This window comes from Microcaecilia unicolor, chromosome 5 (genome assembly GCF_901765095.1).
Source record: "Microcaecilia unicolor chromosome 5, aMicUni1.1, whole genome shotgun sequence".
NCBI lineage: Eukaryota > Metazoa > Chordata > Amphibia > Gymnophiona > Siphonopidae > Microcaecilia > Microcaecilia unicolor.
Window position 1 is genome coordinate 271,649,268 of NC_044035.1, and position 23,532 is coordinate 271,672,799.

The window sequence follows — 23,532 nt, forward strand, 5'->3', positions numbered from 1 at the left end:
CCGAGGAACTGGACTTGGCTCCAAAAATAATCTCTTGATGAGCCTCTCTGGAAACCTGGGTCCTTTTCTCCATATGAAGGCAGAGAACACAGACAGTGGGACTGTGGTCGGGCCTGAGACACTGAAGACACCAAGAATGGGTGTCTTTCCCAGAGATTGTCTGATTGCACTGGGTACAACACTTAAAGGCACTGGGAACCTTCATGGACATGGAAGAAAAAGCTTCTTCGGCTAAATTAAATGAAGTGATGGTGCCTGAAAAGGGGCAAGGCACAACAAAAATGAAGGGAAAAATCCCGGCCAAAGTTAAGGCCTAAAAGGAGCCGAATGACGACGAAAAAGAAAGGAAACTTAAAACCAGGCAATATAAACTAGAAACTAAAGGAAAATATTTAAAAAAGGGGGTTCCACAAATGGCAACACAATAAAAGGACAAAAAAAAAAACAAAAACGCAAAAGGCACAAAAAAGCTCTTTGGACCAAGTGAAAGTGAGGAGATGTTTAAAAAACACACCTCCTCACTGTAGTAGAAAAAGAACTGAGGAGACTGCGTTCTCATGGCGGGCATGTGCGGTAGAGCGTGTCTCGAGCTCCACAAAGCTCTACTTACGCTATTCATAAGTTCTGGACCAGGTGACATGGGTTAGCATCACCCATTTATGAGACTCTATAAGCCTACTTGTCCTTGGAGAACTCTGTGATCACTGTTTTGTTCATTCCTCCACCCCACCCAGCTCAACCCCGACTGGATTTTCACAAGGCTCCATTTTTTGTGGAACAACCTCCCACGACAATCATAAGAGACATCATCTCTTAGAAACCAACTATTATGGAAGATCCTTTTCACTTATTTTTTGAGGACTTGGAGCACGGAATCCAAAAGAAGAATGAGTACTGTCTTTTTTCGCCTTCTTTCTTTGGTATGAAAGTTCCTCTGTGTTCTGATATATTGTAATCCCTTTCTCTCTGTTTTTACATTTTTAAACTGCTTTGTTCTGTATGCCAGCTAAGGCAGTATATCAAAATTCCAATAAACTAAACACTGAGCCTTCTGGGTTTTTTTTTTTTTTTGGCCAATTGTTTAGTACAGGCTCCAAAACTTGATCTGCTTGGATAGCCACAGCAAGTTTACTGCTTATTTAGTGTTGCTATGCACAAGTCTGTTCTTTATATATCATTTTTTTAAATTGCCTTTGATAAGAATTTTGGAAAACTGCATGATGAAGTGTACAACTGTGATACCACAAGCTAATGCCATTAATAGGTGTTACTAATAAATAAGTCCTACTGCATAACTGTTCCAGTCTTGAAGGCCCTGCTGTGCTTTTTTCTTTTGCTGTAAGTAGCACCAAATTGCTGTTTGGAAAAGACAAGTAAGTAGCACCAAATTGCTGTTTGGAAAAGACAAGCAAATCTAGCACTTACCTTGTTGTTTGATCATTTTTGTAAAATTGTGTAACTTTGTTTTTGTAATGTTGGTTAGCTTTCTGTAATGGCAATATAAACTTTTAAAAATAATAATTAAAAAAAAGTATATAAAGGATACAGGGAATACAGATATACTATAACAACCCCCCCCCCCCCCAAACAAACAAAAAAAATCCAACAACATTTAATTACTGTCCCTTTTTCCTTTTTCACAAATACACACAAACATTTTTTTTTTAATTCATCCACTACAGGCAGACAGGGCATAACAGACAAGTGTGTGTCAGTTTAAAGAAAAAAAAAAAAAACGCACAAAGTTTTATTTCAGAAACAAACTGTCCATTTTACTTTTGAAGAAAAAAATCTACTTTGTGTGCCAATCAAATCTTTTCAAAATATAATGCTTAAAACAGAAATCAGCCAGGAAAATACAAGAATTTTGTGCACGAGCATCATACTTACAAATTCCTCGTTATGTTTTGTTGTTTTTAATCTAAAAATATTTATATATTAATACAGTGATGTACAACATACCTGTTTGCAAACAGAAGTAGCCATAAATATAACTTTATTCTTTCATTTACAAGCCATCAGCTACCATGTACTGACATGGCATTTGGATGCTTCAAATGGGCTGTGAGTCATGGAATGACTCAAAGTGAAAAAAATGCTGTTGGTAAAATAAAAACTTTTCAGAAGATAAAAGCAATGTAATGTTGTAACAGATAAGTGACAAGAACAGCCATCTTGCCGTACTGATTTTCATGGTTGCATCAGTTCCAATTAAAAGAAACTTGAGTGCCATGCAGTTCTCAGCATTACCATTATTAGCCTGGATAAAAAGTCTGTACAGTCATGTCGCCATCTGCAATCATTAATTAAAACAAAATTTTAAAAAAGTTTAAAATTCTAGCAGCAATAAGCAAACCCTGTAGCAGGAAGGCGAGGATTAAGAACTTTAAAAAGTTTATATATTGTGGAGGGAAGGCGACCGATGCTCATCTTCCATCAGCTGGTATTCGACTGAGTGAGAGCATGACGTGTGCAAATCGTTCACACAGCTCATGCGTGGAATAGGAAGGGAGCTTTGGTGGATCATTAAAAACTTTGATCTCCGTTGAGCAATCAAGCAGTTTTGGCAGGAAGTCTGTCAGCTTTTCTTGTAAGTTTGCTGCAAATGATGCATTAAAACAAAATAAACTTCTTAGCCAACTATAAGAGTTTATTTAACTATATCTTTAGATAAATACATCAAGAAAATAAACCAGTTTTGGAATAAAAGAAACAAGTGAATATTAAACCCACTGAAAATGTGGGATCAAATACAACAAACAAATAAATATAGTGAATTTTGCGCTGAAATATACATTCTAATGAAAATATGAAGTAAAGATCAATGTGGTTTAACACAACAATTCTTGTAATTTAAGATAATTCAGTTCATACTTAAATACATTTCTAGCCTTCTTTGGTCTGATCTACATTTTATTTCTGTCTGGGCTACATTAAGTGCTTCTGATTCTTGGGGGTTTAGCAATTAAAAACTTAGGTTTAGTTTTCAAGCATTTCGGTACTTTGGCAGCCTCAGAAGTAGGATTTGTTGCTGTATGACTGTTGCAAAATGAATTTTTTCCAGCTACATTAGGTGGATTCCATTAAATGAAGCAAAAGTCTCTGTCTATCCCCATCATTTATTTATGGTTCATTTCTACCCCACATTTTCCCACAAATGCAGGCACAATGTGGCTTACATGAATTATAAGTACAATACATGAATTTTACAGAAGAATAAGGATACAACGCTAACAACAATTAGGATGACTAAACAGCAGAGTTACTAATGGAGTATGTTTTTTCAAAATTCATAGTATGGTCTCTTAATCATCTTCATCTTTTCCAGCAGAAAATCAGTCTCTGTCCTTCTCCTGTGGCCTTTACAGCCAACCAGCACCAGGGTTCACTGTGGCCTCCACCTTTATTTGCATTATCTGCAGTTTCATGATGCTTTATGTTCCAAATTTTATGCCTCAAATTATATGGTGTAATCTACTGATTAAAATCTCACAGTTCTATTTATTCATTCATTTAACACTTATCTACAGCACTTTCTTTATTCTCTCCCTCTCCTGCTCTGCTTTGCTCGGTTCCCATAGCTCATCTGCTCTCACAAGTGCTGCAGGGATTCCCACAATAATCCTGCTTCCAGGGGCACCATGGCTCTTCGACATCTGTGGCCCACATAGCTCACCTCTTCCTACCATTGGGGCCGCCCCCTCCACCTAGGCCCAGGCTGCTGTTTGGATCCACTTCAAGGAAAGCAGGTTCTATACCAATGTCATCACCCAGCCGTGACAGCAGCAGCTGGATTTCACCACTGACTTCAGCGGTGACAATGATTTTCTGAGTTTTTCACTTATAACTAGGAAACATAAATTCCCCAAGAGAAGTGTTTCATCTGGGTTTTCCTGTGATTACTGAAAATTAAAAGCCCTAATCGTACTCCATAAACATTTTAAAAGCTCAATATACTAGGTTACCCCCCCCCCCAACACTGTGAATTTCTATAAATTTGGGAACTGTGGTGCTGGTCTTCTGTATATAAGTACATAAGTAATGCCACACTGGGAAAAGACCAAGGATCCATCGAGTCCAGCATCCTGTCCACGACAGCAGCCAATCCAGGCCAAGGGCACCTGGCAAGCTTCCCAAACGTACAAACATTCTATACATGTTATTCCTGGAATTGTGGATTTTTCCCAAGTCCATTTAGTAGTGGTTTATGGACTTGTCCTTTAGGAAACCGTCTTACCCCCTTTTAAACTCTGCCAAGCTAACCGCCTTCACCATGTTCTCCGGCAACAAATTCCAGAGTTTAAATACGCGTTGGGTGAAGAAATATTTTCTCAGATTTGTTTTAAATTTACTACACTGTAGTTTCATCGCATTCCCCCTAGTCCTAGTATTTTTGGAAAGCGTGAACAAACGCTTCACATCCACCTGTTCCACTCCACTCATTATTTTATATACCAATATCTATATTGTTTTATTGCTTTACTGTTTTATTTTTCGATTGGATGGTTCTCTGTGTGCTTGTATCTTTCCTGTCATACTGGAGTTCTCCTCTTTTGTTTATTACTATTACTTTGAACTGTGTAAACTGCTTAGACTTGTTCTCAACTTAGGCAGTATATAAAGTTGCATAATAAGCATAAATATAACCATAAATGAAGAAAGAGAGAACATTGAGTTTTAAAGCACCACACTCTTCCCAAAATCCCAGTCTCCTCCGAAAAGTGACTGATATTTCCAGTAGCACGTTCCACCCCAAAAATGAACACGAGCTCCCCTCTAAAAATCAAATTTTTACTCTGATAGATCCAGATGAAAATAAAGTCGATGTTACTCCAGAAGCACAGAGTCCTATGTCGACTTATTGTGCTTGCTGCCAGCAACATTCCCGTTAAACTGCAGCTAAGTTCAGTTTGCTTACAAGTGGATTGTTTCACCATTGGAAGTGCACATTTCCTGTCATTCTTAGCCAGACTTGGAGTCCTGATTTCCAGTAAATTTACTTAGTTAGATAAACTCTAAATTCCTTTCCACATAGTTTGTTTTGCTTCTTGTCATGGCCATATTGGATTTTAATCTGCTGACTTTTAAGTCCCCTATCAGGATGATTTCAACAAGTTTTTAATCTTATTAGAGCAAAGAGTGCATCAGTAAAAAGGCTGAAGAAATTGTTTCTGATTAACAAAAAAAGCCCACGAGACTTTCACTAATGGGAAGCTACATGAAAGCATCATCCCATGCTCCTAAATAAAACAAGAAGCACCACTAAAGATTTGGCATAAGGGAGGGAAAGTTTTAAAAATAAGACATGTCAAAAGTAGTAACATACTCTCTAGGTTTGAGAGAGTATAGATAAAAATAAAATGGCAACATGAAAACAGAAAACCTATGAACAAATCTTTAAAAAAGCAAGACAATAGCTACATTGATATTTAAAGAAACCAACTAGTAGTGTCATTTTTTAATCACATGCAAGAATATTTTAGCAATGTTTTGCACAAATACTTACGTTCCATCTCTTGTCCAAGATATGAGCACCAGCGATTTCTCATATCTTCTACAGCAGCTATGTCCTTCTCTTCCAGATCATCCACCAGGAGCAAGGGTAAGAATGGGACAATACATTCATTCATAATAACAAGCCCATTGTTTACCTCCTCATCTTCACCCGACTCAAACAGCTCTGCAGCACGATCATTCAGCTTCTTCATGCAGCATCACAGAAAAAGAAACACAAGTACACAATAATCAACATCCTTGCATAGTATCTTCTCTCCACCGCAAAGCGAGTGCTTAACAGATGATGTGCCTTTACATGCTACCTGTTTACCAATCATGTATCTAGCAGAAGAGATGCCAACTTTTCAAAATGATTAGGGGTGCTTACTCAACAGAAATTACACCTCCATGGACACAATGAAGAAGCTTCCTTAATATTGGGGGTGCTCAGCACCCACTGCTTCAATAGAATTGGCACCTATGCTCTACTGGTGCTGAACTCCTTGGAAATTTCCAAAAGAGCAGCAAGACTGTATGGTAATTTAAGTGTACCTTGGATAAAGAGTGGTGGTGAGGGTGCCAGAAAGAGGAAGATGGCTACAGATAAGTTTTGTGTTAACACAGTAATTAAGAAGCAACTAGTCAGAATAGATGAGTCAACTAGTTTGTATGTACTGACAACTACTAAAGTTACTGTTTTGGTATTTATGGCCTCCCTCCTTCACAAACACTTTTCCCCATTAAGCATGAAGAGTATTAGGATGTATATCAGGTGCTGGATCATGTAATCACTAATGCACTATTTTTGTGAATTCTGCACTAACTCACACATGCATTATTTACATATACATTCCTAGCTAGTTCATTTACATTTATTCACCAACCAACTTGTTCAGAGTGTTTGGTAGTATGTATAGAGCTAGATTCTATATATGGCACCTGAAAAATCCTTGCATAAAAAAATTACACCTAGGCGAATTCTCTAAAGTATGCCTACATTTTATAAAATAGTCTTAAAATTTTTGTGCAGTATACAGATTATGCTGAGCGACTCACCATGTGACCAAATTTGGTTGCATCCACTTAGGCCACGTTCTACTTGGCGTAAATCCCAACATCCAAATTTGGCACAGATCAGGTGTATTCTATATTAATGCACATAGATTTTACAAACTCCCATGCCCCCATCCCCTTTTCAACTATGCAACTTAGAATATAAGCACACATTATAGAATACACTTACGGCCCTTTTACTAAGCCGCATAATCACCTATGTGCACCCAACGCAGACGCTAAGGAATGAAAATTTGTCTTACCTGATAATTTTCTATTAGTCAGAGCAGATGAATCCAGAGATGGTATGCTCCTTGGTTAGTTAGTATTTCTCATAACAAAGCAGAAGGAATAATTAGGCACAACATTTCCCCTTCCTCACAGGGGCAAAACATGAAGAACTTGTGGTACAGAAAACATTTAAGAACAAACAGCAAATTACAAAAACAACTGTAACCAGAGAGCTGAACAGATTTAAAAAACAGGTCACTAAAAACAGGATAGGTTTCTGGATTCATCTGTTGCAACTAAAGGAAAGAAAATTATCAGGTAAGACAAATTTTCTTTCCTTAGCTTCTGCAGATGAATCCAGACACCTGTGGAATGTAGCAAAGCAGTCCTTATGTATGGTGGGAATCCAAAACTCCTGTGGAGAGCACTGACTGAGCTGCAATATCCAAGTAAGTGTGCCTGGAAAGGTATGCAATGATGACCAAATCGTCGCTCTACATATTCCTTCAAGAGGAAAAATCTGAGATTCTGCTCAGGAAGTCATCATGGGCAGAGTAGAATATGCCCGGAGACTGACTGGAAGCTGCTTTGCAGACAGAAGATAAGCTGAAGCTATAGCCTCTTTAACCCAATGAGCGATAGTCACTTTGGATGCTGCATTACCCCTATTTGGACCTGAAAAAAGATGAACCAGCCATAAATGATGGAGGAAACAAGGCTGATTGAGGTGAAATACAGACACCACTTTAGGAAGAAAGGGTGGGTCACCCCTGCGTCAGAAAAACAGAGAAATGGATCTCTACAGGGCAGCACCTTTAGCTCAGAAACCCTGCACACAGATGAGATTGCGACAAGGAACTGATTTAAGCATAAGATCCTTTAGAGTACCTTTCCATAAAAGCTCAAAGGATGACTTCTGCATAGACCGAAGAACCAGATTAAGATTCTATTCGGAACACAGATGCCAGATAAACCAGACAATTAACTCCTTTCAAGAAACAAATGACATCAGGATGAGAGGCCAGGGAAGATTTCAGAATTCTACCCCTATAACAGGAGAGGGCTGCCACTTGAACTTGGAGAGAACTGTAAGCCAAACCTTTCTTCAGGCCATCCTGCAAGAATGCCAAGATTTAGGGTAAAGACTGAGATAGAGACAAAGCTCTTTCGTAGCACTGTGCCTCCAAAACCTGCCAGACTTGAGCATAATCCACAGAAGTAGAGCGCTTCTTTGCCTGAAGTAATGTGGTGACATTGTCAGAATAACCCTTCTTCCTTAAATTTTGACCTCTCAAGAGCCAGGCCATAAGACAAAAGTGGGTGGGATCCTCCATCTGGACTGGACCTTGAAGGAGCAGTCCTTGACCCAGGGGAAGACAGAACCTCCTATCCACTGGAAGTCAGACTAGATCCATGTATCACAGCCTTCTGGGCCAATTTATAGCTATTAGAATTACTAGGTCCCAATAGAGAAGGATCTGGTGCAGAACCTTGCCTACCTTTGGCCACATAGGAAATACATAAAGAAGAGTCAACTCCGGCCACGGTTGGAGAAGAGCATCCAGACCCTCTGAACCGTACTCTTTTTCTGCTGAAAAACCTGGTAACTTTGGCATTGGGGTGAGTTGCCATGAGGTCCATAATCAGACTACTTCACTTTTGAGTCACAAGCCGGAAGGTCTCTTGCAACAAGTTCCATTTTCCTGGATCCATGGAATTCCTGCTCAGGTAGTTCGCTTGCACATTCAGCGTTCCTACTACTTGAGCTGCTGAAATATGCTGTGACACTACACCCAGTGCAAAAGAAGCTGAGCCTCCTTCGCTAGAGGAGCACTGCGAGTGCCACCTTGCTGTTCATTTAAGTCACCGGTGTCATGTTGTACGAAAGAATGTGGACTGGTTTGCCCTCCAATTGGGATTGAAAAGCCAGAAGAGACTTGCATACTGCTCTGAGTTCCAAATGATTGGTCACTGCAATTCAGTTTTGTTCCACAGAATGAGTGTTATGCTGAAGGAAGTGAGCACCCCCCCCCCCCCCAACCCTTCAGACTCACATCTGTTATCACCACAGTCCAAATGGGAGAGGTCATAGAAATGCCTCAAAGAAGATTGCTAGATCAAAGCCACCACTCCATGCTGTTCTTCGATTGAGAAGTCCACAGAAGCTGAAGATATAATTCTGAGATACTGGGGACCAACAGCACAAGAGTGACTGCTGAAGCAGTCGCACATGAGCTCTTGCCCATGGTACCACATCTAAAGTCACTGCCACAGAGCCAATACCTGGACATAATCCCAGGCACAAGGGTGGAGATACAGAAGTAAGAGGTGAATCTGATTTTGAAGCTTGATCCTTCTCTGATCCGGTAAAAAGACCTTGCCTGAGCTGTGTCAAAATGAACCCCCCCCCCCCCCCCAAGGTATTCTAGAGTCTGATATTACGTGACTTTTCGGAAAATTGATGACCCAAACTAACGATTGTAAGAGAGACATCACTCTGGATGTGACCCTACAGCTCTCTTAGGCCGAAGCAGCTCTAATCAGCCAGTCGTCCAGATAGTGATAAACTCAATGCCTTCCTTTTCAAAAAAGCTGCCACCACCACCATGACCTTGGAAAAAGTCTGGGGAACTGTAGTAAGACCTAACGACATCGACTGCAACTGAAAATGCTGTCCCAAAATAGCATAACAAAGGAAGCACTGATGCAATGGCCAAATTGGGATATGTAAGCAAGCCTCTTTGAGGTCCAAAGCCGTGAAATATTACCCTAGCTGCACAGCCACCATGACGGAACGCAATGTTTCCATGCAGAAATGTCATACTTTCAAAAATCTGTTGACCTTTTTTTGAGGTCAAGAACGAGCTGCAAGACGCTCCTTTCTTTGGAATCACAAATAAATTGAGTAACGGCCTTAACCACGCTCTTATATGGGTAGATTATGAAATACAGATTGCACTTTAGAGAAAGGTGGCTGAGACCTCAAAGGAAAGTTTTAAGGAAAATTCCAGCTTCCTGTTCTGCACATCTTTCAAAGCTAAGCCATCTTCCACAGGCAAGGTGTTCTTCCTGGTAACTGCAGCTACTAAAGAATCTACCTTGGGCAATTTTGGTTTCTTCAGCTCATCCTGTGAAATGGGATAGAGGTGAAACACTGCCTTGGTCACTCTTAAGGCTGGCATCTAGAGTGGCCCACTGAGCAGAAATCAATTCCTGCATAGCCTCCATGCACCAGGAAGGACTTGGTGGGTTTTTAGAACTAGCTACCTTAGGATCTGAGGAAGCAGAAGTCTGAGAATCAGCAGAAGAAATATTAAGAACGTGTAGAGACTTTGTAATGAAAGAAGGTAAAGCTTCCTTATGGAAGACCCTACTGCTCTAGGATCATTAGCCTCATCAGATAAAGGCTCCCTCTCTTTAAGCCCCCCCCCCCCCCCCATGGATATGAGCAGTCAGGGAGGTGCTGACATGTCCCCTTCAGAATGAGTAGGAGAAGGTGCAGAAACAGAGCTCACCTCAGAAATAGAGTATAAGAAATAGAAATAAGTACATAGAAATAGAAATAAGCATCTCCTGTTTGATCATGGGTCCAACTGTAGAGGCTCAGAAGATTGCAGGGACCCGGGAAGACTCCGTAACTGGCTAGGCAAAGCAGTAATAGGCTCTGAACCCTGAGAAGAATGCTTGAACAAATAGGCTTGGTGTAATAACACAAATTCTGGGGAGAATGGCTCCTGAGAAGACCCAGAGGAAGAAAGCCCAGGCATGGAGGAGAAAGCAAAGAAAAATCAGAAATTGTTACCAGCAGAACAATTACTGAAGCTGAAGGAATAGAATTGCGCTGTTGTAAAATGGCCATGGGAGACTGAGAAGAAACAGTCAGACAGAGAGAGCTGAGACCATGGCTGTGAGTCTCCCACGTATGAAACTGACAGTTCCCCAACAAGGAAAGCATTGTCAGCTGAATTAGAGCCGGTATAACCGGCTGATTTAGAGCTCCGATGCTGCTCTGCACTTCCTACAGCAAGCGCTGTGCTTTACAGCCTCTGCTGCCATTGGAACTAAACTGAAACCAAAAGCATGAGGTCAACCGGAAGAGCAATTAAAATTTGAAGTAACATTCACCCCAGTGCTGAAAATGAAGTACAGAGCCACTTCTCTGTAGAAATTAATGCTGCCTGAAGTAGACTCAACAGCACCTCCAAGGAATAGCCATGGCCACAGAAAAAGCTCCTGAAGTGCCAACATTTCCTCCATTTGTGTGTGTGTTTTAAACACTACTGTGAGGAAGGAGAATGGAGGAAAAAGCTGCAGAGGGGTGAGAGGGGTAAGAGGTGGTAGAGGCACCTGGCCTCACCATGTGTACCTCCTAAAGTCAGCACCTCTTAGCCAAAACACCCCCAAGCTCAATTGAACTAGGAGACCCAGAACAGGAGCTGAGACACGACAAGACCAGGAGCTTGTGAGAGACTGTCCATCTGCCTTCTGGAGATATACTAACTGACCAAGGAGCATACTATCCTATAAGACAGAGTTCAGTTCAGTGCTCTCTATCTCCACCTGCTGGTAGATGGTCATAACCCACAAGTCTCTGGATTCATCTGCTGAAGACGCTAAGGAAATGTGTTTTAAAAATATCTCTTGCACATATATATTTACTGCTGACCACTAGCTGATATCTTTAAAGTGGTCATATTCAGTCAGTCATTCTATGGACAGATTTTTCAGGCCTGAAACAAATACCTAGGCTATCCGTACAGTAGTGGTAATTTTTTAGTCCTACCCTCTCTCTGATAACATGCTGCTAGTAAGGCAAATACTGAGCCCATACTATCCAAATTAGTTTTTGAAAATATATGGAGCTCAGATTTATGTAGTCTGCAACAGTTGGTGACCAAATAAATTGTTTTTAATACTGACCCAACTCATTAATAGAAGCTTTCACTCTGGTTTGTAACTTCCACATTTCTTATAAAAAAGAATGCACACTGGTAGCCATAGGGTAAATTATGAATATCTACGGACCTTGTTAGAAAACAGCAAGTTCTGAGTGTCTGATACGCCCATATTTTAAATTTTACAGTTTTAGTGAATCTGCAAAAAACACAAAACAGTTGATTCTCTATGCCACTCCTTCTGTTTTGATTGGAACCTTTCTTAAAAGCATTTAAGTGGGCTTAGATAACAAACACAATATATTTCCCAACAGATTACTTAATGAAACCAGAAAGGCTTGGCATCACTTGGCCTCATGAACAATATTTTGTGGCATTAACTGCAGTGCGTGCAGGATTTCAAAAAGATCCTGTATTTTAAACTCAACACTTAATCATTAAATAGTACTACCATGTTTCTTACATCAGCAACTGCTAACACTACCAAGAGAAGCTGCACTAATAGGGGAAGCAGAACACCTTTTTGTTTGGGGGTGCTCAAGGTTCACCCTCAACCCCAGCATCTCCCCTTCCCTTACATCCCTTAGAGGGGCATAATCGAACGGGGCGCCAAAGTTTTCCTCAGGGTGTCCTTGCAGAACGTCCCCGCGAAGGGGCGGGAAAACCCGTATTATCAAAACAAGATGGGCGGCCATCTTTCGTTTCGATAATACACTCGGGGACGCCTAAATCTCAACATTTAGGTCGACCTTAGAGATGATCGTCCCTGGTTTTCAGCAATAATGGAAACCGAGGACACCCATCTCAAAAACGACCAACTCCAACTCATTTGGTCGTGGGAGGAGCCAGCATTCGTAGTGCACTGGTCCTTCTGACATGCCAGGACACCAACCGGGCACCCTAGGGGGCACTGCAGTGGACTAATTGATGCACTAATGGAACGGAAAAAGCCCTTCCCTTACTGATCTCTTAGTGATTCGGAAAGGAACGGGCATGCATGAAGGAAATCGCACGCAAATGAGCTGCTCGCTGTTAGCTCATTTGCACAAGATTTCTTTCCTAAGGAGGGGAAGCCAGTGTTATGCATGGCTGCTCTGCACATGCCAAGACGGCTTCATACACGCAGACAAGCTGCGTGTATAATAGATGTCTACAACCTTAAATAAATTGCCGTCTACAATCTTTAAAAAATACAACTGCAGGTGAAAACGTCCAAGTGCTTGTCAGGGACGTCTTTTTTTTTTAGTATGGGTGAAGGACATCCAAGTGTTAGGTGCCTTCGCTATGCCTCCGTCCCTGCGACAGGCAGTTGTTGACATCCAAAATGTGGATGTTTCTGTGAGAAGGACGTCCATGTCTTTGCTATGCCTCCGACACCCCCTTTATTTATTTATTTGGATTTTGGATCACAAGTAGCAGCAGTGGGATTTGAACTGGCCACCTCTGGATTGCAAGACCATGCTCTAACCATTAGGCCACTCCTCCACTCCACTCCCTTGAAATTTGGCCGTCCCTGTGGGGGGGGGGGGGGGGGGGGGGGCGTTCAGGACGCCCAAAATGTTTGAAAGGACGTCCACGCCTTCGTAATGCCTCCGCTGACACAAACACCCCCCCCCCCCCCAGGGACCTGCATACTGCTGTGATGGACCCGAGTATGCTATTTGAGGCCTGCAAAAAAAGTTTTTAAAGTTTTTTTTTCAGGGTGGGAGGGGGTTAGTCACCACTTGGGCAGTAAGGGGAGGTCATCCCCGATTCCCTCCGGTGGTCATCTGGTCAGGTCGGGCACCTTTTTGAGGCTTGGTCGTAAGAAAAAAATGGACCAAGTAAAGTCGGCCAAGTGCTCGTAAGGGACGCCCTTCTTTTTTCCATTATCGGTCGAGGACGCCCATGTGTTAGGCACGCCTCAGTCCCGCCTTCGCTACGCCTCCGACACGCCCCCGGGATCTTTGGTCGTCCCAGTAATGGGAAGCAGTTGGGGACGCCCAAAATTGGCTTTCGATTATGCCGATTTGGGCGACCCTGAGAGAAGAATGCCCATCTCCCGATTTGTGTCGAAAGATGAGCATCCTTCTCTGTCGAAAATAAGCCTGTTAGTCTCCACCCTATGGCATCCAGCATCTCTTTCACTACCTTTCCAACTAGCCTAGTCCCTGTGGTATCCAAATTTCTCTCCTTCCCTATATCTCACTTTCCCTCCCCCCATGGTATCTAGCATTTTTTTCTTTTCCTACCTCTCAACCCCCTCCCCATTTTGTACAGCATTTCTCTCCTTTCCCACATCTCAAGCCCCCCATGTTATCCAGCATCTCACTCCTTTCCTCCCTCCCCAACTGTTAAGCATCACCCCCCCCCCCCCCATGGCCAGCAGTATCTATCGCCCCCTCCCCCACGAGGTATCTTTTTCCTTTCCTCCCTCCTCTGGTGCAATGTCGCTACAATTGGCATAACAAAATAGGTATTGCGGGCGGTTGACTGGCGTGGGGCCTTGAGCATATGTGCATGCTTAATGCCTGCCAATTCCCACCCCTTCCAAACTTCCTGATTCAGAGGGGGCAGAAGCAGGCAGGCCTTAAGCCGGTGCAGATGCCCAAGGCCCCGACCTAGCAGGATACGATGCTTCTGCAGTTATGCTGATTGTAGCACTGCTGGGGGTGGGAGGTTCAGGAAGAAACCTTGTGGGAAAGGAGAGATGGAAAAGTTTGGGAGTGCCATGGCACATCTGTCTCCCTTTGTTCTAACACTTATGGCACTAAATTAATCCATATGGGAAAAGAAAATTACATCTGCCCATTAAATTCAAAGAGCTCAATGCACATCTGATTGTAAGATTGACAGAGAACCATTGAATATTAGAGCAGGAGCCTTGGTGATCTGGAAAACTAACAAACATCATATTGTTTGGCTCTCTCTTAGTTTAACTTTTCATCATGTGCCAAAATAAAAACACAAACATAAACACACCTCACCTGTATTTCTCTAGGTTCTGGCTCCCAGAATGCTGGCCCACAATACAAATTTTCTGCTGCAATGGTGCTACAATTTGATACTGAAGTCTAAGAATAACAGTGAGGCTTAATAGCTAGCTAAGAAGCAAATGATTCTTGCTCTAAACACTAACTTTATTGATACTTACGTAAACTGCACAAAGGCACTCCACAAATGACTAAGGAGGACATCATCTTTTCAACTTACTAGCAAGCACTCTCTCCTGTAGTGTGATATTAAGTCCTCATCGTGTCCTCTGTATGGGCCTCTGGATACGAGCTCTTTGTTATACTGATAGGCATAGAGGAGATACACCAAGGCTTCCACATAACTAAAAGCCAGGAAAAAGTATAAGAAAACGGCAATGTAAATTAACAGGTCCTAGAAATAATGAAATCTTTCAAGCCCTCAACAGAACAGTTTACAAATAAGTGTAGATACATACCTGTAACAGGTATTCTCCGAGGACAGCAGGCTGATTGTTCTCACGATTGGGTCGTCGTCCATGATGGCCCAAGAGACTGGCAAATTCCTAGCAAAAAACAAAAACTTCTCGAACGCAATGGCAAGCGGGCAGAGCAAACCGCGCATGCGCGAACGGCTTCCTGCCCGCGGTGCGAGAGTGCCCTCTCAGTTTAATAAAAAGCAAAACAGAGAATAGAACAACTCCAAAGGGGAGGAGGGAGGGTTTGTGAGAACAATCAGCCTGCTGTCCTTGGAGAATACCTGCTACAGGTATGTATCTACACTTTCTCTGAGGACAAGCAGGCTGCTTGTTCTCATGATTGGGGTATCCCTAGCCCCCAGGCTCACTCAAAACAATGAATATTGGTCAATTGGGCCTCGCAATGGCGAGGACATAACATAGATTGACCTAAAAGGAAACACAACTAAGTGAGAGTGCAGCCTGGAACAGAATAAAAATGGGCCTAGGGGGGTGGAGTTGGATTCTAAACCCCGAACAGATTCTGCAGCACCGACTGCCCAAATCGACTGCCCAAATCACGTCGGGTACCCTGCTGAAGGCAGTAGTGAGATGTAAATGTGTGGATTGATGACCATGTTGCAGCCTTGCAAATCTCTTCAATGGAGGCTGACTTCAAGTGGCTCTAACATTATGAGCCGTGACATGGCCCTCCAGAGTCAGCCCAGCTTGGGCATAAGTGAAGGAAATGCAATCTGCTAGCCAATTAGAGGTTGTGCATTTTCCGATGGCGACTCCCCTCCTGTTAGGGTCAAAAGAAACAAACAACTGGGCGGACTGTCTATAGGACTTAGTCCGCTCCACGTAAAAGGCCAATGCTCTCTTACAGTCCAAGGTGTGCAACTTGTCCTCACCAGGGCGGGTGTGTGGACGGGGAAAGAATGTTGGCAAGACAATTGACTGGTTCAGATGGAACTCCGACACCACCTTCGGCAAGAACTTAGGGTGTGTGCGGAGGACTACTCTGTTGTGATAAAACTTGATATAAGGTGCATGCACTACCAGGGCTTGGAGCTCACTGACTCTACGAGCTGAAGTAAGCCACCAAGAAAATGACCTTACAGGTCAAGTTCTTCAGATGGCAGGAATTCAGTGGCTCAAAAGGAGCTTTCATCAGTTGGGTGAGAACGACGTTGAGATCCCATGACACTGGTGGAGGTTTGACAGGGGGTTTTGAGAAAAGCAAACCTCTCATAAAACAAACTACTAAAGGCACTCCAGTGATAGGCTTACCCTCTACACGTTGATGATAAGCACTAAGTGCACTAAAGTGAACCCTTACGGAGTTGGTCTTGAGACCAGACTCTGATAAGTGTAGAAGGTATTCAAGCGGGGTCCGTGTAGGACAAGGAAAAGGATATAGGGCCTTGCTGTCACACCAGACGGCAAACCTCCTCCATTTGAAAGAAAAACACCTTTTCGTAGAATCTTTCCTGTAAGCAAGCAGGACTCGGGAGACACCTTCTGAAAGACCCAAGGAGGCGAATTCTAAGCTCTCAACATCCAGGCCATGAGAGCCAGAGACTGGAGGTTGGGATGTAGAAGCGACCCCTCGTTCTGGGTGATGAGGGTCAGAAAATACTCCAATCTCCATGGTTCTTCGGAGGACAACTCCAGAAGAAGAGGGAACCAGATCTGATGGGGCCAAAAAGGCGCAATCAGAATCATGGTTCCACGGTCTTGCTTGAGTTTCAGCAAAGTCTCCCCTACTAGAGGAATGGGAGGATAACCATACAGAAGGCCTGTCCCCCAATGAAGGAGATGCCGTTAGTCTGTCGTGGGCCTGAAGTCTGGGACAGAATTGAGGGACTTTGTGATTAATCCGAGTGGCAAAAATATCCACCGAGGGGGTGCCCCACTCTCGAAAGATATTGTGGACAACGGCCATGTTTAGCGACCATTCGTGAGGTTGCATGATCCTGCTCAACCTGTCGGCCAGACTGTTGTTTATGCCTGCCAGATACATGGCCTGGAGAAACATGCCGTGATGGTGCGCCCAAAGCCACATCCTGATGGCTTCCTGACACAGAGGGAGAGATCCGGTGCCCCCTTGCTTGTTGGTGTAATACATAGCAACCTGATTGTCTGTCTGAATTAGAATGATTTGATTGGACAGCCGATCTCTGAAAGCCTTGAGAGCGTTCCAGATCGCTCGTAATTCCAGGAGGTTGATCTGAAGATCCTTTTCCTGAAACGACCAAGCTCCTTCAGTGTGAAGTCCATCTACATGAGCTCCCCATCCCAGGAGGGATGCATCTGTCGTCAGCACTTTTTGCGGCTGACGAATTTGGAACAGACGTCCCAAGGTCAAAATGGATCGAATGGTCCACCACTGAAGGGAACTGCAAAAGTCGGTGGAGAGATGGATCACATCCTCTAGATCCCCTGTGGCCTGGCACCACTGGGAAGCTAGGGTCCATTGAGCTGATCCCATATGTAGGCGTGTCATGGGAGTCACATGAACTGTGGAAGCCATATGCCCTAAGAGCCTCAACATCTGCCGAGCTGTGATCTGTTGAGACGCTCGAGCCAAGGATACTAGGGCCAGGAGACTGTCTGCCCTTGCCTGGGGAAGATATGTTCAAGACATCTGTGTGTCCAACAGAGCTCCAATGAACTCCAATTTCTGAACCGGGACAAGGTGGGACTTGGGATAATTGATTGCAAACCCCAGTAGCTCTAGCACTTGAATAGTCATCCACATGGACTGTAGAGGGCCTGCCTCCGAGGTGCTCTTCACCAGCCAATTGTTGAGATAAGGGAAGACATGCACTCCCAGTCTGCATAGCGATGCTGCGACAACTGCCAGGCATTTTGTGAAGACACTAGGCACAGATGCGAGGCCAAAGGGCAGTACAGAGTACTGAGAGTGCCGAGTTCCCAACCGAAATCGAAGATACTTCCTGTGAGCTGGGAGTATCGATATGTTTGTGTAGGCATCCTTCAAGTCCAGACAGCATAGCCAATCGTTTTCTTGAATCATGGGAAGAAGGGTGCCCAGGGAAACCATCCTGAACTTTTCTTGGACTAGGAATTTGTTCAGGGCCCTTAGGTCTAGGATGGGACGCATCCCCCCTGCTTTCTTTTGCACAAGGAATAGAATCCCAGCCCTTCTTCCCCTGGTGGAACGGGTTCGACCGCACTGGCCTTTAGAAGGGCGGAGAGTTCCTCTGCAAGTACCTGCTTGTGCTGGGAGCTGAAAGATTGAGCTCCCGGTGGACAATTTGGAGGCATGGATTCCAGATTCAGAGTGTATCCTAATCAAACTATTTGAAGAACCCACCTGTCGGAGGTTATAAGAGGCCACCTTTGGTGAAAAAATATCAACCTTCCTCCGACTGGCAAGTCATCCGGCACGGACACTTTTTCTGAGGTTATGCTGCTCTGGAGCCAGTCAAAAGCCCGTCACTTGCTTTTGCTGGGGAGCTGCAGGGGCCTTAGTTGCACGCCGTTGACGGGAACGAGCATGCTGGGACTGAGCCTGGACAGGCTGCCGAGAAGCAGGAGTGTACCTACGCCTATTGTAGGAATAGGGAGCACTCCTCTTCCCTCCAAAAAACCTCCTAGATGAGGAGGCGGTAGCAGAAGACGCCCGGCGTGACAGAGAATCCATAGCATCATGGTGCTTCTTGATCTGATCGACCATGTCCTCTACTTTTTCTCCAAAAAGATTATCCCCCCGGCAAGGAACATCCGCCATTCGCTGCTGGGTCTTATGATCCAGGTCAGAGACACGCAGCCATGAGAGTCTGTGTATCACTATACCTTGAGCAGCTACTCGGGATGCCACATCAAAAGTGTCGTTAGTACCCCTGGCCAGGAATTTGCGACATGCCTTCTGCTTCCTGACCACCTAGTGAAAAGGTTCAGCGAGCTCTTGAGGAAGTGCTTCAACCAAACTGGACAGTTGCCTCACTGGATGCTCGTGTAGAGCTGGTATGTTTGGATCTTGGCTGCGAGCTTAGTGGCCCGATATGTCTTTCTCCCAAGGTCCTAGACTCTCTCTGCCTGGGGGCACTGAGGCATAGTCTCTAGTACTCTTGGCTCCTCTGAGAGCAGAGTCCACCACCATGGAATCGTTAGGTAGTTGGGCCTTCACCATAACTGGTTCTCCATGGACTCTGTACTGCAACTCAGCTTTTTGGGGACTACTGGATTAGATAGAGGGAACGACCAGTTTCAAATAAGAACTTCCCTGAGTGTGTTATGCAAGGGAGTCGTTGCAACCTCTGCGGGCGGAGAAGGATAGTCTAAGACCTCGAGCATCTCGGCCCTCATCCACAACCTCCACGGGGAAGGGAATATCCTTAGACATTTCCCGTACAAAGAAGGAAAAAGAAAGACTCTCAGGGGGAGACATCCTTCTTTCAATAGGTGGAGTAGGATCAGAGGGGACCCCATAGGACTCTTCTTCAGAAAAGTACCTGGGATCTTCCGCTTCCTCCCACGAGCACTGTTCAACGGTATCGGACAAAAGCTCTCTAAGAGCAGCCCGAACCTGTCTCGACGTCGAGGAACAATGGCCTCGAGGGGGATGTCAAGAAGTCGACTCCTGCCTGAACTGCAGCGAGGCTTCCTTCACCGATGTTGAGGGAGAATCGACCGAGGTGGCAACCAACGCCAATACCACAAGCGGCAACGAGGACGGGGACCTCACCACAGGCAAAGGCCCAGATGCCGCTTCCACAGTTGATGCAGTTGGCGCAAACACCCCTGGCACCGATACAGACTGGCTCAGCAATCCCTCCAGAAGCTCTGGAAGAAGGGCCCTGATTCGCTCGTCGAGAGCCTCCATCGGGAAAGGCTGCGGGGCCGGTGGCAGAATCTGAGGGGGCTCGAGAGCCGGTAACAAGCTGCCAGAAGACTGACACATCGGCAACTCCTGTATAGAGGGTGAGCGGTCATCTCGGCGCAGATGCTTCCCTGGTGCCGAATCCCTCGGCTCCCCAGAGCTCTTGGTACCGTGCATGGAAGGAGAATGATGACTGTGCTTCTTAGCCTTCGCTCGACCCTCATGCCTCCTCGGGGCCGGGTCTGACAATGGTCGGTCCTGGGGGGCCCACTCGATGCCTTGCTGCTCCCAGCGCAATGTGGTCGTTCGGCAGCTATTACCTGCATTCTCAAAGTTGATGCTTCCCTCGACTTCGTCGACCTCGGTACCGATGTCGAAGGACTGGACCGATCAGTGGAAAGTCTTTCACGTTGAGCTTCCCGAGACACTTGGGTCCATTTTTTCATTAGAGAGCACAGCTTACAAGCAGCTGGCAAATGTTCGGGCTCAAGGCACCGGAAACAACACGCGTGGGGGTCGGTACCCGAGATGGTCCAGTTGCAACGAGTACAATGCTTGAAGCCGCTGGGAGTCCTTGATGACATGGACGGAAAAATGGCGACTGCGAAATTAAAGGACTTTATCGTGCCAGATAAAAAGGAAAAGAAGACCCGGTCGAGCAGCCTAAAAGGCGGCTGCGACGAAAAAAGGAAGGAAACTTAAAGAAGTGACAAAAACTAAGAAATAAGGGAAAAAAACCTAATTAAAAAAAAAATATATTGTAAAAAGCTACTAAGAGAAGGAAAAAAGGAAAGAAAGGGGGAGTGATAAACACTAAATAACGCCTCCTGAGCCGAAAAACTGAGCGCAGTGAAAAATACGTGTCACTCAATGATCACGGACAAAAAGAAACTGAGAGGGCACGCTCACGCCGCAGGAAGCCGTTCGCGCATGTGCGGTTCGCTCTGACCGCGCGCCAGTGGATTTGAGAAGTTTTTATTTTTTGCTAGTGATTTGCCGGTGTCCTAGGCCATCGCGGTCGACGACCCAATCGTGAGAACAAGCAGCCTGCTTGTCCTCGGAGAAAGATTATTACATACTTTTTACATTACAATATATTTTTTGTAAAAATGTTATGGGCGCTTCTGTCCGAGACGGTATCTTCATTTTTTGGCAAACTTTCCCTCTCCTTAGCACACCACATATCTTCCTTCCATTCAGAGTCCAAAAGGGACAACCTATGAGGGCTCTACACTCACTGAAGCCTACTTTCCAGAGGGGTTTGAGACTAGAGCAGTGTTATATAAACTTCACTTCAGAGCATGCAAACTTGTTTATTGGGACCTGTACTAAACTATTTTTTCAGAGCTGCTACAAGTTGAACTTACTCTAAAATTGCAGTAAATGTTAGTTTTATTCACAAGACAATAAAGGTAGAAATAAGAATAGTAGTACTGCCTAAACAAGTCTACTTCTCAATATACTGGCAAAATATTTGTCTGCTGCAAATGTGTGCCTGTGTAAAAATTAAATATAGAAAAGGTATCTAAGCACAGCCCCTTCAGAGCAAGTTACTCAGGGGGTCTTTTATTAAAGCTTAGCTCGAGTTATCTGCAGCAGGGCCCACAGGAATAAAATGGGCTTTAGTAAAAGACCCCCTGAGTGACTTGCTATGAAGGGGCTGTGCTTAGATACCTTTTTCTATATTTAATTTCCCAGGATAAAAACAAAAAGCCCAGACATATCACCAAAATGGAATTCAATTTGAAAAACAACTGCTGAAACTAAGACCTTCTGCAGCGCTGACACAGACACCTGGCAGCTGCCCCTCCCTTCAATTCCTTCTAATGTTCTGTGGTAGAGAAATCCAGGTTCACATTGTTCCAGAATATCGGTCCCCGAGATGATCCCATAAGCTGAAACAACTCACTCTACTAGAAGCGACAAGTCATAGGTTTATTGTAGAAAACATATTGTTTATGTTTAGTCTTATATATAAACTGTGCCTCTGCCTCATACATTCTGAGGTCCTTTATGAAATATGTGACGCTGCCCAAGATTGGCTGGTGAAACCAGCCTGGTCTCTCAAAGACAGTGCCGTCTACTGTTCTGCAGAGGGACTTAGATTTAGTTCTTGACTTGGGCCTCCTGCTCCCTGCTAAGGCCAGGGCTGGCAATACTAAGGAGGTGGCATTCATTGCTCCCAAGTAAAGTCATAGCTACTGTGCAATGGTGACACCTAGTGGCCAGATTCAAGGTCCATAACTACAAGGTTCCAAAAAAATATTGGTTTATGTCCTCATCCGAGCACTATTATTGCAATGAATGAGCCACGTTGGAAGGGATATAACACAGGAGAAAAATCGCCAATTAGTTGTAAAAAAAGGCTCATAACATCACATGCCAACCCTTGTTCCAGCAGATGGTAAGCCAGGAATTTGGAAGGAAAGCCAAGTGGGTTGTTTTTGTATGAACCAGTGTGAAATGATTATTCCTTACATCACTGGATGTCATGCATAGTGCCTATTAAGACTATTATAAATATACCTTCTGATTTCATATTGGTACCAAATCATTTCTCTCTCTTTTTTTAAATTAAAAATAAAATCAGGAAAATGCTGGCTCTGCCCTGTACTCTATGGATATTATTCAGTTAAACTATTTTTGACAAGCATAAAAACAGGAAAAAAGTCCTTTCGAAACAAGGTGTAATATGAGAAAGGAGGAAGCTTCTGAACCAATCATTAATTGGCTCTGTTAATCTTACATAACAGTGACCAAATTTTAAAAACTATACACAGAGATAGATGCACACAAATGGAACTTATCTTGAACTACTGAAAAATGCATGAGCTAAATCCAAGTCCCCCTTTACTAATATTTCCTCTTACCTCTTGCTTTGAAATAATTCCAGTCCTATCATGATATACATTGTTATCTCCCTGTACATCCTGTAATCATGATGCCACATCTGCACAAGAAAAGAATAGTCCGTTTTTACTTGTCAAACGTCAAGTACCATGGCAAAACAATTACACTATAACCTCTTAAACTGCTTCCATGAAGCTATCAATATCAAAAGCACTGGCACAGATTAAGAAATCTGACTTCTAGATTGCATCTTAACCTTATGGCGTACCAAGGATGGCCTAGGACCACCTTGCTTATTGCGATGAAATGTACAGTTTAATGCTGCATGTTTGCAGAGTTTGGGAACAATAGTCAAAGTGCCTGAAGTGGTATTAAGTCTGTCTGTACTTGTAACCCATGGTCTTTGCACCAGTCTTCCAAGGGAAAGTATGTATGGACTTTCCCTTTGAAATTACTGCAGCTACAATGTATGTACTGACTTCTGATTTTTGTGAGGGGTCAAACTTTGCTGGGTGACTAAAAAATGCTACCTGCATAAATAATTTCCTTTTTCCAATCTTCACACATATTTTCAAATGCACTGAAGAATGGTAACTCTCGGTCCATTTTTACCCAACTAAAACACTTTTTGCTGGAGGGAGAGCTGTGTACCTGGTTAACTGAAAGGAGAAATCATTGGAGGGGTGAACTGTAAACCTTCAATCCCTTACCCTGAGACGTCAAAGACAAGAATCTACTAAAAGCTG

At 43.8% G+C, this 23,532-nt stretch overlaps 1 protein-coding gene across 4 annotated transcripts in view; it reads right to left on the reverse strand.

The window, feature by feature from the left end:
• Positions 1-1,913: 1,913 nt before the first annotated feature.
• USP25 (ubiquitin specific peptidase 25) overlaps positions 1,914-23,532 on the reverse strand; it is a 156,994-nt gene continuing 135,375 nt past the window's right edge. For 3 of the 4 annotated variants that reach the window (XM_030204216.1, XM_030204217.1, XM_030204219.1), the window contains 4 exons: positions 22,807-22,886; positions 14,868-14,991; positions 5,507-5,702; positions 1,914-2,599 (listed from right to left, as the gene is read on the reverse strand). In XM_030204216.1, the coding sequence (XP_030060076.1) occupies positions 2,427-2,599; positions 5,507-5,702; positions 14,868-14,991; positions 22,807-22,886 (573 nt within the window). In that variant the 3' untranslated portion in view covers positions 1,914-2,426. The remainder of the gene's footprint in view (positions 2,600-5,506; positions 5,703-14,867; positions 14,992-22,806; positions 22,887-23,532) is intronic. The other variant, XM_030204218.1, reaches the window with a different exon arrangement.